The 14,585-nt window shown below is 42.6% G+C and overlaps 1 protein-coding gene across 3 annotated transcripts in view; it reads left to right on the forward strand.

The window, feature by feature from the left end:
- Nucleotides 1–2,873, forward strand: part of wdr90 (WD repeat domain 90) — a 59,199-nt gene extending 56,326 nt beyond the window's left edge. For all 3 annotated transcript variants that reach the window (XM_060921148.1, XM_060921149.1, XM_060921150.1), the window contains 3 exons: nucleotides 2,034–2,153; nucleotides 2,240–2,324; nucleotides 2,463–2,873. In XM_060921148.1, coding sequence (XP_060777131.1) covers nucleotides 2,034–2,153; nucleotides 2,240–2,324; nucleotides 2,463–2,620 — 363 coding nt within the window. In that variant the 3' untranslated portion in view covers nucleotides 2,621–2,873. The remainder of the gene's footprint in view (nucleotides 1–2,033; nucleotides 2,154–2,239; nucleotides 2,325–2,462) is intronic.
- Nucleotides 2,874–14,585: the final 11,712 nt, after the last annotated feature.

Genomic DNA, 14,585 nt, shown 5'->3' on the forward strand with positions numbered 1-14,585 from the left:
AAGTTTGGGCACCCTGCATGGTCAGTACCTAGTAACACCCCCTTTGGCAAGTATCACAGCTTGGAAACACTTTTTGTAGCCAGCTAATAATCTTTCAGTTCTTACCTGGGGGATTTTCACACATTCGTCCTTGCAAAAGGCTTCCAGTTCTACAAGTTTCTTGGGCTGTCTTGCATGCGCTGCTCTTTTGAGATCTATCCACAGATTTTCAATGATGTTTAGGTCAGGGGACTGTGAGGGCCCGGGCAAAACCTTCAGCTTGGGCCTCTTGAGGGATTCCATTGTAGATTTTGAGGTGCATTTTGGATCATCGTCTTATTGTAGGACCCGCCCTCTTTTTAACTTCAACTTTTTTACAGATGGTGTGATGTTTGCTTCCAGAATTTGCTGGTATTTATTCGAATCCACGCTTCCCTCGACCAATGAAATGTGCCCTGTGCCACTGGCTGCAACACAACCCCAAAGCATGATCGATCCACACCCATGCTTCAGAGGTGGAGAGGTGTTCTTTTCCTGGAATTTGGCACCCTTTTTTCTCCAAACGTACCTTTGCACATTGTGGCCAAAAAGCTCTATTTTGATTTCATCAGTCCACAGGACTTGTTTCCAAAATGCATCAGGCTTATTTAGATGTTCGTTTGCAAACTTCAGACGCTGAATTTTGTGGCTCGGACGCAGGAACGGTTTTCTTCTGATGACTCTCCCATGAAGGTCATATTTGTTCAGGTGTCGCTGCATAGTAGAACAGTGCACCACCACTCCAGGGTCTGCTAAATCTTTCTGAAGGTCTTTTGCAGTCAAACAGGGGTTTTTATTTGCCTTTCTAGCAATCCAACGAGCAGTTCTTTAGGAAGTTTTCTTCATCTTCCAGACCTCACCTTGATCTCCACTGTTTCTGTTCACTGCCATTTCTTAATAACATTACAGTCTGAGGAAACGGCTACCTGAAAACACTTTGCTACGTTCTTGTAGCCTTCTCCTGCTTTCTGAGCGTCAATTATTTTATTATTCAGAATGCGACGGAGTTGCTTAGAGGAGCCCATGGCTGTTGATTTTAGGGACAAGTTTGAGGAGTCAGAGAATTTCTACAGCTTTGAAATCTGCATCATCTGACCTTCCTAATGAAGAATTTGAACAAGCCGCAGCTCAATAAGCTAATTAAGGTCTGGAACCTCGGTAAAAGTTACCTGAGAACTCAAATGTATTGGGGTTCCCAAACTTTCGCATGGTGTTCCTTTTCTTTTTTCGCTCTCCAATTGTACAAAACAAAAATAATACACAAATCCTGCAGAAAAGGCTGAAAAGAAATGTCTCGTCTTTACCTTTATGCCTTTTGATGATCAGTTCATCTTCTGCTCACTTAACTATTCACAGTAACAGGCATTTTCAGTAAGGGTGCCCAAACTTTTGCATGCCACTGTATAGTGAGCTCATTGGTAAAATGAAAAAAAAAAAAAAAAGCTTTCGGACACGAGTCAGTCGCGCTGGTATTTACGTCATTACTGTCACACAAATAAAACGTGCCGGATCAGTCGGCTGGTGGGTTCTTTGCCGCTTTTTTAATTTGATTTCTTTCAGCGCGACCGCAATGCATGATGGGATATATTGCTTTGGTGAGTGACCATTGGTTGTACACTACTTTTTGTGATGCATTGTAGGATACTCTGAGTGCACTACATAGGGTGTAAATAATCCTTACTCAGGTTTCAGACAGCACTATAAAATGGCGTCCTCACTATAATAGTGAGTCGGGCGCGATTTCGGACGCCGGGGGAGGACTCGGATTTTTTCTTCATTTTTTGTAACATGCCATAATAATTTGGCATAAGGTATATTTATATCTCCGTTAATTTTTGTCCTAATTTTGTTCAAGAGTGTCGCACCTGCACAGGATGAAGGCGCGATCAGCACGCCGATATAAAAACTCTGAAAACACACTTACTTTGCGAAGTATTGAGTTGCATTGCTGAGCCTTGTTTGGACTCTAGTGACATAAATTGTCTTGATTTGTTTTTCTTGCCTTGACCAATCAGGACACGGTGAGTTTGCCGCCCAGTCTGGCAGCGTTCAGCCCCACGGAGAGGGGAATAGTGGTTTACACAGGGTATGCTGCTCAGAAGGAACTCACCTTCTACTGCCTGAAGAAGAAACAGGTACACGGGTAGTTTTGGACTTATTTTGGATTTCACTACCACCTCGAGTATCGTTGAACGGTTTCGTCCTTCTCGTTGTGTGCTAGGTGATAAGGACGGTGTCTCTCACTGACTGGGCTCTGTCTCTCAGCCTGTGTTTTCGAGGAAGACTGCTCGCTGTCGGATCAAACCGTGAGTCACGTGTTCCTGCGTCGAGAGAGCGTGCTCTCGACAGAACACCTCACCGTACCTTTATATTGTTGGAACATAAACTTGATAGGTCGAGACGCTTCTCTTCTTGAACGGCTACATTCGATGTGTGTGTTGCAGAGCGTGTGCTGAAGCTGATCGACTCCTCCAGCGGACGTTTTCAGGATTTCACGTGGCACAGCGACTCTGTTCACCACTGCAGCTTCAGCCAGTCGGGAACTCAGCTGTTCACTACAGCACACGGGGAGGTCTTCCTGTGGAGCCTCAGAGGCCTGTGACACACACACACACACACACACAGAGTAGTGGTATCACAAACTCGCTACACAATTACGACACACACTGTACACTTAATGCTTGAGACCAAGACTGGGCTTTTGTTCTCAAAGTCCCTCGAATCAAATTCTTTACCTCTCAGCGTGCTTTTGTTTAATTACTGCTGTGAACGTTCTGCGATTTGTGTTCCGTCGCATTGTGGTTAAGATTTAAATTGTTTGTTTGAACACTTTTAAATAAACGTCATAAAAAAGACTATCTGTCACGATGAATCCTTTCCACAGTCAGGGGACCGAAACCTGCCCGTTCATCTTAAATACATACCTATATGAACATTACGCCTGTTAGCAGTTATCCTACGGTGTTTTGCGTAAGTATTCACCAGGGGCGTCACTAGACCCAAGACCATACTGGGGCACAAAAGGGGCACAGGAAATGTATGCGAAGCGCGCGAGCTAAAAATTTTGCACTATATTTATATTTATATTTTTTATATAATATATATTACATTTTATGTAATATATATTATATTTTATGTAATATATATTTATATATTGATATTTATATTTAGAAACGGCCTGCTTAAAACTAGTCACTAGAGCTGTAAAACTCAAAATGATTACGAGGACACTGAATCCAGGTCAATCATTTAATAATAACAGTATGAATATTTGCAACATTTGTGATAATAGCAATGTAATACTTATACTGTTGGTAATATTGTAAAAGAACATATTAACATACAATACAACACCGCCGAGTTTTTAAACTCAACCAAGAGTACTTAATGGCCAACAGTATTCACACTTGATACCTTTTAAATCACCAAACATATCTTTGTAAGCACACGCATTTTCAGCATTGAACATCTCTAAACACAATCCAAAAGCCTCTAAAAGCACCACTGTGTGTGTGTGTGTGTGTGTGTGTGCGCGCAGAGCGCGTGCATGTGCAATTGAAATTCGGTTCAATAATTCAATTACAATACTCAACTGGACGTAGCCTCCAAAACAACAGTTGTGTGTCATTACGTTAGGTGGCTATCTTCACACAGTCCATCACAAAACTATCAACGCGATCTGGCAACACGCAAACTGAGGGCTCGCGGCTTGCCACGTTGCAGACGACGGAATGAATGCAAACTTTTCAATATCCCTTCGTTTCAAACAAAAAATCAAGACAACACGAAAACAATGTCCCAACACATATTAATTCTACAGCGTTACAAAAATGACAGTGGAATTACTGTCTACTAACCTGTAAACAGTTGAAAAACACGGAGAGATGGTTTCCCCTGCTCTGAATTTCATTGCATCTGAGGGCTGCTGGAGTCTGCGGTCCCCATAGCAACCAAGCTGTTACTCATGTCACGCGCACACTTTTTTCACATTGCTTAGTGTGCGCGAGGCCAGCCAAAACTACCAATGTAAAAGCATTGTAGATGGTCTTCTTCGCGCATCGGTTAGCCTACCCCACGTTATGAATTAATTAAATTGCAGCTATTCCCAAGTTTAAAATTCAGAGCGTTTCGTCACTGGATTTTTTTTACTGGGGCACTACAGATCTATACTGGGGCACGTGCCCCAGTAAAATACCCCTGGCGACGCCGATGGTATTCACCCCCTCGCTATAAACTTTTTTTTTATATATATATCCTGAACCAAACACAATATAACCCACAATAATTTTCAACCTGGGAGGAGATGCTTTTCAGCTTTGGACCAGCAGGACCAGAGCTGAGGAAACCTTGCCGCTGATGTTCTGACTCCCGGAGAGAGAATACAAGCTGAGAAGCAGATGGGACCTGTGCGTTTGAATTGAATCACGGGTTGAGCCACATTCACTAGCTATGTTCGCAGCCCAGTTGTAAATGAAAATTTGGCAGAGAGAGGCCACCATAGAACTTACAGTTCTGGAGTACCTTTTGTCTAACTCTGGGTGTTTTGCCATCCCACAAAAAATGACAAATAATTGAGTGTACTGCTTTTAAAAAAGCTTTTTGGTAGGAAAATAGGCAGACACGAGAACATGAGACATGAGAACAGCTCTCTGTCTCTCCCTCAGTCACTCAGGTTCGCGGCTCTTTTCCGTTAATGTTTCGGGTTTCTTCAGCTTCAAGTTTGTTTTTATTTCAGTTTGTACTGACTTATAACCGGTAGAGTTCTGGTAAACGTGGGTTCATTCAGATGTGGTGCTTGGTAGAAAGCAACTCGCGTTGCGTCTCTGCCTGTCGGAGATTTTTTTTTTTTTTTCTTTTTTTAACCGTTGGTTAAAAACTTTTTTTTTTTAAACTTGACATATTGAGTGACACTTTCTTGCTGTAATTCATGTAAAAATAAAGGTAGTAGTGGTATAAGTATTACAAATTAAGCTTCACTCACACTCTCTCTCTCTGCCAGTCGTCTGAGTTTTGTTTTTGTTTTTTTAAACCGTCAGTTGGCTCTAACCAGTTTTATTTTACTTCATGCACTGAGTGTCTGACACTTTCTAGGTAGTAGTGGTGTAAATAATATTACAGATTAAGCTACACACACACCTGGTGTGGAAATTTAAAAAAAAAATCACACTGATCATAAAAAAAATTAAAAGTTCAAAAAGAAAGTTATGTTGAGTATGAAAACTCTTGTTCATTACATTTCATTTCATAATTGCAACCGCATGTGTTGTATTCATCGTTGCAAAACTTGTTCTGTAAATAGTTCGTTTGCTATCGTGATCAAAACCATTGATCTGAAGCTCAATGCAGATGCTGTCCTGTAAATAGTTTTCTAATCAGCAATAAATATAACAATTTCTGATCAACCCATATCAATTGCATGCTTAAAATAACATACTGGTTAAAGCCCCGCCTGTTTCAAGACAACCAGACACTTCCTGGTTAAATCCCGCCCACTTCTGGGTTAGGCCCCGCCCACTCCGAGTACGGATACGGATACAGATAATGCTGTACTCGCTCATCCCTACTACATTCATTAAAGAGATTGGTCTATAGGAGGTGCAAAGATCGGGATCCTTGTCCTTTTTTAAAAGAACACTAATCGAGGCCTGTCTCAATGTAGGAGGGAGAGAACCCGAGTGAGAAAGATTCAACATGAACAGAATAAAGCAATGGAGTAAGTTGGCTATGAAATGCTTTAAAAAAAATTCGACCAGAAACCCTCAGGTCTCAGGGTTTTATTATTTTGCATGTTTTGTAAAGCTGAATTTAGTTCTTGAATAGTCAGGGCAGAGTCCAATTGATAAATCAATTCTGGATTTACGGAGGGAAACCCAAGTTCATCTAAAAACTTGTGCATGTCGGCTAGACCTGGTGAAAGTTCAGACTTGTACAGGGACTCGTAAAAAAAATGAAAAGACAGAGTTAATAACATCCAAGTCCTCCTGGAGCTCTCCCGATCCATCCCTAATGCAAGGTATTAAACGTGAGGCTGTTTCACGACGCAACTGGTGAGATAGTAACCTCCCAGCCTTGTCGCCATGTTCATAATATCTAGAACGGGAGTGAAGTAACATGCGTTCTGCCTCATTGGTTGTGATGAGATCCAACTCGGTTTGTAAGACCCTGCGATGCTTGGAGAGATCATCAGATGGGGCGGTCGCAAGCTGTTGGTCCACTGATTCTAAATCAATTGAAAGCTTCTGAATATTTGATATCCTTAATTTTCTTATATGTGCCGAATATGAAATTATCTGACCTCGTAAATATGCTTTTCAGGACTCCCACAGTAGTGCCCTAGAGATGGGTTCAGCATCAGCGTCGTTAAGAGTAATAAAATCCTCGATTGCACTTGTAATAAATTTATGGAACTTGTCATCTGCTAATAGTGAAGTGTTGAATCGCCATTGATTGGGATAGCGAGGTCTGGGGGAAATCTGAACATCTAGGGACACAGGCGCATGATCTGAAACAATAATTGGATGGTACGATACATTTGTCACTTTTGGAATAAGATTAGCGTCTACGAAGAAATAATATATGCGAGAAAATGTTTGGTGCACATGCGAATAAAAAGAGTATTGCCTATTGTACGGATTATGAAATCTCCAGGGGTCAACATAGCCATTACTAGACAGGAAATTGCAAAGAGTCCTAGCCATTAATGATTGGGTTGAGCCGGGTTTAGAACGGTCTAATTGAGGATCAGTAGCGCAGTTCATGTCCCCTCCAAAAATCAGAAAGCAGTCACTCAGAGAGGGTAGATTTTCAAACAACTTGTTCAGAGAGCAGGAATTGTCAAAATTTGGTGCATATACATTAACCAGTAGGACAGGCACCTGAAACAAAGTACCCAGAACTATCAGATATCTGCCGTCTTTGTCAGAAATGGTTTTGGTCAGTGTAAATGCAACAGATTTACCAATCAAAATGGCAACCCCTCTGGCCTTAGAGTTGAAACTAGAATGGAATACTTCAGCAACCCAGGGACATTTCAGTCTGACCTGGTCTTTGTTCCTCATGTGGGTCTCCTGCAAAACGACAGTTGCCCCTTTTCCACCAAAGCAGTTCCAGGGCTGGTTCGGGGCCAGTGCTTAGTTTGGAACCGAGTTTTCTGTTTCCACTGATAAAGAACTGGCTCTGGGGCCAGAAAAAACGGTTCCAGGCTAGCACCAACTCTCTGCTGGGCCAGAGGAAAGAACCGCTTACGTCAGCGGGGGGGGCGGAGTTGTTAAGACCAACAACAATAGCAAGACCGCGAAAGATCGCCATTTTTAAGCGACGAGAAGCAGCAGCTGTACAAACGCAAAGTCATCCATTATTATTACTGTTGTTGTTGCTGCTGCTTCTTCCGTGTTGTTTTTGCTTCGATATTTGCGCCAAGGTTTATGCAAACGTAGCGACGTAACTGACGTATACAACGACGTAACTGACATATACAGCGACGTAATGACGTGGCTTCCCTTAGGACCGCGAGCTATGGAAAAGCAAACTGGTTCTCAGCTGGCTCGCAAGTTGAACGAGTTGTGAACCAGCACTGGCCCCGAACCAGCCCTGGAACTGATTTGGTGGAAAAGGAGTATGTGTCAGGCTTCAAGCGTTTTAAATGGGAGAACACCCTGCACCGCTTAACAGCACCCCTGAAACCTTTAATATTCCAGCTGATAAATCTTACATTTGAGCTTATAACATTAGCCATGTAAAGTATGAATAAAGATGCGAGGCAGCCAGGTTCCCGACCCTGGATTCCAGGAGAAAAGAGAGAAGAAAAAAAAGAAGGGAGGGGGACAAACAACAGACTTGATCAACTTACCCCCCAAACCCGCAACCTCCCCCCATAGCGCCTTCCACTACCCTATCCCCAAACGACAGGATACCAGTGCTAACTCCACAAGGAGTCATGAACCAAAAGAAAAAACTCAAGGCTTTGGACCGAACAGTCATCTTCACCTTGCTCCAATACGGTTGGAGCTCCTGCAAACTTTCCTCGAAGGAATATTCAGCTGAGGACAAAGCTGAAATATTAACACAAAACCAAGAACCATCTGAAAAAAAAAAAAAAACTTGTGCAAACATAAGCTTGTTGGCTGCCAGTGAGAGTTGAGGTGCCATTTACATCAAAGTCAACAAAACATAACTACACTAGTGAAATAATATTCAGAGCTATATTGTAGATAGCGCTGTTAAAAGTCATTTTAGCACCACCACTTTAAAATGTAACATAACTGCATTGGGACCTGCACTCAGAACTGTGATACAATGATTTTGGAGTAGCAAACCGGTTTATTTGAGTGTTCTCACAAAAACTGCAGCTTCGCCGGGTGATGTAAACTCTCTTGTGACCCGGAGGTGAGCTGGGTGTAGCAGCCCAAACCTTATGTCTGGAATGTCCCTGAGCTGGCGTCAGACATCATTGAAGGCTGCGCGGGTTTTTGCTGTACGCACAGTAAAATCTGGAAAATTGGAGATTGGTGAATCCTTTACTTTGATCCGCTGTTGGGCTCTGGCACGTCGTAGGACATCAACACAATCTGCATAATAGTGCAAACGTGCTATTATTGGACGGGGACGCTCACCAGGTTTCGGTTTAGGCTGAAGGGATCGGTGGGCATGGTCCACAACCGGCCCTTGCTCCAGGCAGAGAGCATCTTTTAAGAAAGGTGGAACCTGTGGCCACGTTGACTGGGCCGTGCTCCTCGGGTAGTCCTATTATCCTGATGTTATTACGGCGAGACCTCACCTCCAAATCTTCACATTTACTATCAAGAATGGCAAGTTGGGACGAAAATTTGTCCATTTTACTTTTGAGTGAAACCGCATCGTCAGTACAGTACATGTCGATAGCGAGCCCTCCATGTCATTCACAGTCATCCTTAGCACATCCACCTCCGACTTGATAGCCGCCATGTCAGCAGTTAGTTCAGTTTTCATGCTCTGTAGCTCGGACTTTATCTGAATCAAGTTGTTCGCCATTGCCGTTTCTAATTCAGTTTTAAAAATGCATACCATCTCTTCTCGAAGAGCAGCGAGCAGTTCAGCCTTAAAGTCCGCAGAAGCCATGCTCGAGGTGGCATCAGCACCCTCTGGAGGAAGGGACTTAGCAGCCCCGCTTCGCGGCAGGATAGTCGCAACACTATGAGACGGGGATGTAGCCGGAGGAGCGGGCCTCTGCTGCGTAGCCACTGGGTTGCTCGCACTCTTTGGTTTTGAAGGCATATCAACATGCAGCTTAGTCACAGGAGTTCTGCAGGAGCTCCCGTAAACACGTCTCACTCCATTAGTCACTCAGCCGGAAGTCGTTCACGGACATCTTTAACTTGTCCCTGCGGCAGGCTGTTGTCCCCACATGCCTTAAATCCACCACTGTTATCCCCGTGCCCAAAAAGCAAGCAGTCTCAATGACGATATCGCCCAGTTGCTCCGACACCAATTACTATGAAGTGCCTTGAGAGGCTTGTCCTATCTTGCATCAAGGCCAACGTCCCCACTGATGTGGAAACAGATCGATGGAGGATGCAATCTCAGTTGCACTTCTTACAACCTTGTCTCCTCTGGAACATGCGTCAGGATGCTATTTATCGATTTTTAGCTCCGCTAGCAAGCTCAGCAACCTGGGATTAACCACCACACTGTGCTCATGGATTTTGGACTTCCTCACCAACAGACCACGCATTGTCTCTTCTCACCCTGAACACAGGAGTACCACAGGGCTGTGTCCTTAGCCCAGCCCTTTTCACTCTATTCACGTATGACTGCACACCCATCCACTCCTGATGACATGACTGGAGTGGGATTGATATCAGAAAATGATGAGAAGCTCTACAGAGAGGAGATTCAACACCTGGTCCAGTGGTGTTCCGACAGTAACCTGGTACTGAACGCAACCAAAACAAAGGAGGTTGTTTTGGACCTCAGGAGAACCTGGAAGACAACACCCCCCACCAGTAAATGGTGAAGAGGTGCAGAGGGTCAACGACATCAAATTCCTGGGACTCCACATCACAAAGGGTCTGACGTGCACCCTTAATAACGCTTCACACCTGGTGAAGAAAGCTCAGCTTTTCTTCTTGAGAAAACTTTAAAAAGCCAGACTTCCCTCTCAGCTCTTGGTAAACTTCTACAGGAGCACAATCGAGAGTTTGCTTTGTTACTGTGTTAGAGTTTGGCCCACCACAGGGATCCCAGACGTCCGCTATTTAGCGGAATTCCGCTATTTTTCTAGCCAAAGTGATGGTTTTTTTTTTTTTTTTAATCTCTTGTATATCCGTTAAAAATGTTTGTTTAAGTAAAATGACCAGCAGAATACGTTCTGATTTGGTTTGCTTGTTTAGTGATGTTTTTGTCAGCTTCGTTTGTTCTCGTTGACATTCGGGAACACTCTGAAGTTAAATTGATGTAAATACCGCGAGACTGTACGCGATAGAACGAGAAAACAATATGGCTGCGCCCTTTTGCTAGAAAATGCGTTTTAACTCCGTTCGTGCTTTTGTTTCTAATGCGTTGAACTTAATTCAATATGCAGGGCTGTGAAATTTCCGCAGATTCTGTCACGAAAAATATCATCTTCACAAAACGTCTATTTTTGCATTAAATCATTGGGGGGTCTAGTCAGTTTTAATCGCCTTGCACGAGACCGGCGACTCAATACAGCCGGACTCGCGGAGTTTTATGCCAGCTGAGCGTGGAACACGTCTTGACTGCGAATGACAGAGCTAAAAATAGCTATTGCGTGACCTGGCACCGCGTACGTGAATTTTGTACTTACAGGGTGCAAGATCAGACATGGTTAAGATGCCATCAAAAAGGAAAGCTAAGGAGGTGTTTGAGAGAGATGCAAAGAGGGCTAGAAAAGAACACACAGACAGACTGAAGGAAAAGATGGAAAAGAGCAAGTTTGCAAAACAAAGAGATGGTGTTAAAGAAAAGAAAATTAAAAGACTTTCATTAGATGCTGTTTGACAGACTATGAACATTTTGTAAATAGCTTTAATAGAGGAATGCAAATACTATAGAACTAATAACTAATAGTCTTACTGAAAGATGAATTAAAAGAAATAGCTGGGAGTGATGCAAAGAGGAATAGAAGGAGCCAGAAGTAAAAGAAAAGATGTAAATAATATATTAGATAAGAAACATTAGGTTTTTTTTTTTTTAAAACTTTTGCTCTGTAGACAAGAGACATTGTGACAGATTCTTGGAAAAAGCCAGGACATAATACAAGAATTAAGTGTAATTTGGAAGACAACAGGTATCTCTCACTTAAATATTGAGCATGATTTTTCACAGTCATTTTGAAAGGCCTATCAAAGTTTTCTTTTAACATTTCTTTAAATTGTTATTTACACATTTTTTACTTTTATTTTGATTAAGAGATAAAATACATAGGCACTTTTATTAGATATTTCAAAGTATTTTACATGGATCTTTCATTTTAAAAGAGAAAACTGTTGATGGGTATTTTATATGGCAAAATGAAGACCAAGACTAGTCAAATATTTACTTGTTGAGATCAATTTTTTACTTGCAGGAAATGCTCAGAATACACCATATAACACCTAAAATGGCTTGGTGTCTGGGGCCCTGGGGGGCTGTGCCCCCCAGACCCCCCCTTTTCCTCAGATTTCTTATTTACAATTTCACAGCCCTGAATATGTCTTGGAAAAAAGATATCGTCCATAAAAGAGATAGCGGAACAGTGTCCGGGTTAGAAGTACATTCTTCAAAGCTACATTTTCATCTAATTTTTATAAATAACAATTTTTTTTGCCACTTATGTCATTGATTACAAAATATGGCATCAAATAGATACACATTATTGTTAAATTCTGTTGCTTTTCTATGTTAAATCTATGTAAAAAATGTGTTCTGTAGCATCTTTAAATGTTAAAATCTCAACATCTTCAGGGGGCTTGCAGCCCCCTTGACCCCTGCTGATAGTTTCTTACATTCCTCTATTTTTTTCAATTACTGCTGGGATCCCTGACACCAGCTGTACTGCAGAGAACCGGAGCGATTTGGAACGGATAGTTAAGACTGCACAGAGGATTGTGGGGATTAAGCTACCAAATCTGGACGTGGTTTACGCTAACCGTTTTCTGTAAAAGGGCGAACAATATTATCAAGGACTCCGCACACCCAGGTCATAAACTGTTTGTCCCCGACCCATCGGGCAAAAGATACAGGACCATCAGAACACGCACAATCCAACGTTCATCGATATCGAACCAGAGGACAGATAGAGAACTTGTATCGACCATGTTACCGGTCCGATCTGTCCTTTTTACACTTTTAAAATGTCTGGACCCAAAGAGTGGAACAAACTGCTTCCTTGAATGAAGCACATTACATCTGCTTCTCTTTTCAAATCTAAACTTTAATCCTACCTTCTACACGATGAACCCATTCACACTGCTTTGATTTAATATATTCGCCACCACGTTCGATTTCCAACACCGTGGCTGATGTGTCAACTTTTTTTTTTTGGTCTCTCAGGATGGAGCAAGTCCCTTGGGGTTTTATTCCCACCATTTAACCGTATTGGATGTCACTTCGACTTTTTTTTTTTCCTCTTGTATTATGGATATTCATGGAGTGTAATTTTTTTAAATCATTTATTTTGGTGAATAAAAAAAAAAACACATTGTCTTGCTGTTTAGCCATTACAGTCAAGTCAAGTTTATTTGTATAGCGCTTTTAACAATCAACGTTGTCGTAAAGCAGCTTTACAGAATTTGAATGACTTAAAACATGAGCTAATTTTATCCCTAATCTATCCCCAATGAGCACGCCTGTGGCGACGGTGGCAAGGAAAAACTCTCTCAGACGACATGAGGAAGAAACCTTGAGGGGAACCCATCCTCATTTGGGCAACAACAGACAACATGACTATAACATTAACAGTTTTAACATGGAGTCAGTTTTGTTGATGTTATAAACTCTTTATTGATGGAAACTTGAGTGCAAAACTGTTCATGACAACTGCAGTCCTAAAGTTAGCAAGTCAACTGCAGTCATCAGCCATAAAAGCATTACTGTAAGAGTCCAGAGCGTCCTCCAGGTGTGACTTTCAACTGTCCGTATGGGGCCGTCCTCTACAGGAGCGATGCGATGAGACTCCAACCAGACACAGGGCACCAGGATGGATCAGGCAGGTCCGAGGAGCAGAAGAGGTCAGCATCTCGATCCCAGGACCGACATGTAACTCAGAGGGACAGATTTGGGGGAGAGAGATAAAACACAGGTTGTTAGGTATGCCCAATGTCACCTGAATAAGTAGGAACAGTATACATATTGCACTGAGTACAAGCAGGGACTCCGGCAACTAACTATGACAGCATAACTAAAAGGGGAGAGCCAGAAGGTAACACAGGTATGAAGGAGCCCCGGGACATAAAGCAGCAGCCACTACACCGTCAACAAACTCGACTGAGCAAGCGAGTGGGGACTGACAGCATCCATACAGTACATCCATCCAGCTCATCAAACATGAGTCATTATACGTCTACACATACAGTCCTGTGCAAAAGTCTTTGGTACATGTAAAGAAATGCTGTAGACCAAAAATGGCTTAAAAATAATATGAAATGTTGAAACATGAAAAATTACTATAAGCGGTAATCAGTAAGCCATAATAAATGAAACAAAGTCAGTATTTGGTGTGAGACGACCCTTTATTTAAAAAAAAATGTAGCCTCGGGTCCAATGAGTGCAGTTTTATGCGGAAACGAGCTGAAGGTTTGACTGAGCATCTTCCAGAACCAGCCACAGTTCTTCTGGACACTTTGAGTGTCTCACTCGCGTCTTCATTTTGCACCAAAACCCAGCAGCCTTCATTAGGTTTTCTTTTTTAATCTGAAAAGTCGTCTGTTATGGAACATGCTGCTCAGATACAAACTTTTTTTTTTTTCTGTAACATTTAATTTTGTGCTTGGGGGGGACGGTACAGTGAGATAATGAGAATGAGTAGAGTTTTTAGCAAATGTGCAAAATGTCTTGAACCAACATCCATGAGCGGTCTGAGGAGTCACTTCAAATGTGTTTTTATTTCATTTACTTTCAGCCTATGATTAATACCTGATGTACAGTATGTTTAGGTTCGGAATGATGTTATCAGTCACCATCACTACATCTCATCTCATTATCTCTAGCCGCTTTATCCTGTTCTACAGGGTCGCAGGCGAGCTGGAGCCTATGCCCGCTGACTACGGGCGAAAGGCGGGGTACACCCTGGACAAGTCGCCAGGTCATCACAGGGCTGCACATAGACACAGACAACCATTCACACTCACATTCACACCTACGGTCAATTTAGAGTCACCAGTTAACCTAACCTGCATGTCTTTGGACTGTGGGGGAAACCGGAGCACCCGGAGGAAACCCACGCGGACACGGGGAGAACATGCAAACTCCGCACAGAAAGGCCCTCGCCGGCCACGGGGCTCGAACCCGGACCTTCTTGCTGTGAGGCGACAGCGCTAACCACTACACCACCGTGCCGCCCATCACTAGATCAGTGAAAATAAATAAAATAA

The sequence above is a fragment of the Neoarius graeffei genome, chromosome 5 (assembly GCF_027579695.1).
Source record: "Neoarius graeffei isolate fNeoGra1 chromosome 5, fNeoGra1.pri, whole genome shotgun sequence".
In the NCBI taxonomy this organism is placed as follows: Eukaryota; Metazoa; Chordata; class Actinopteri; order Siluriformes; family Ariidae; genus Neoarius; species Neoarius graeffei.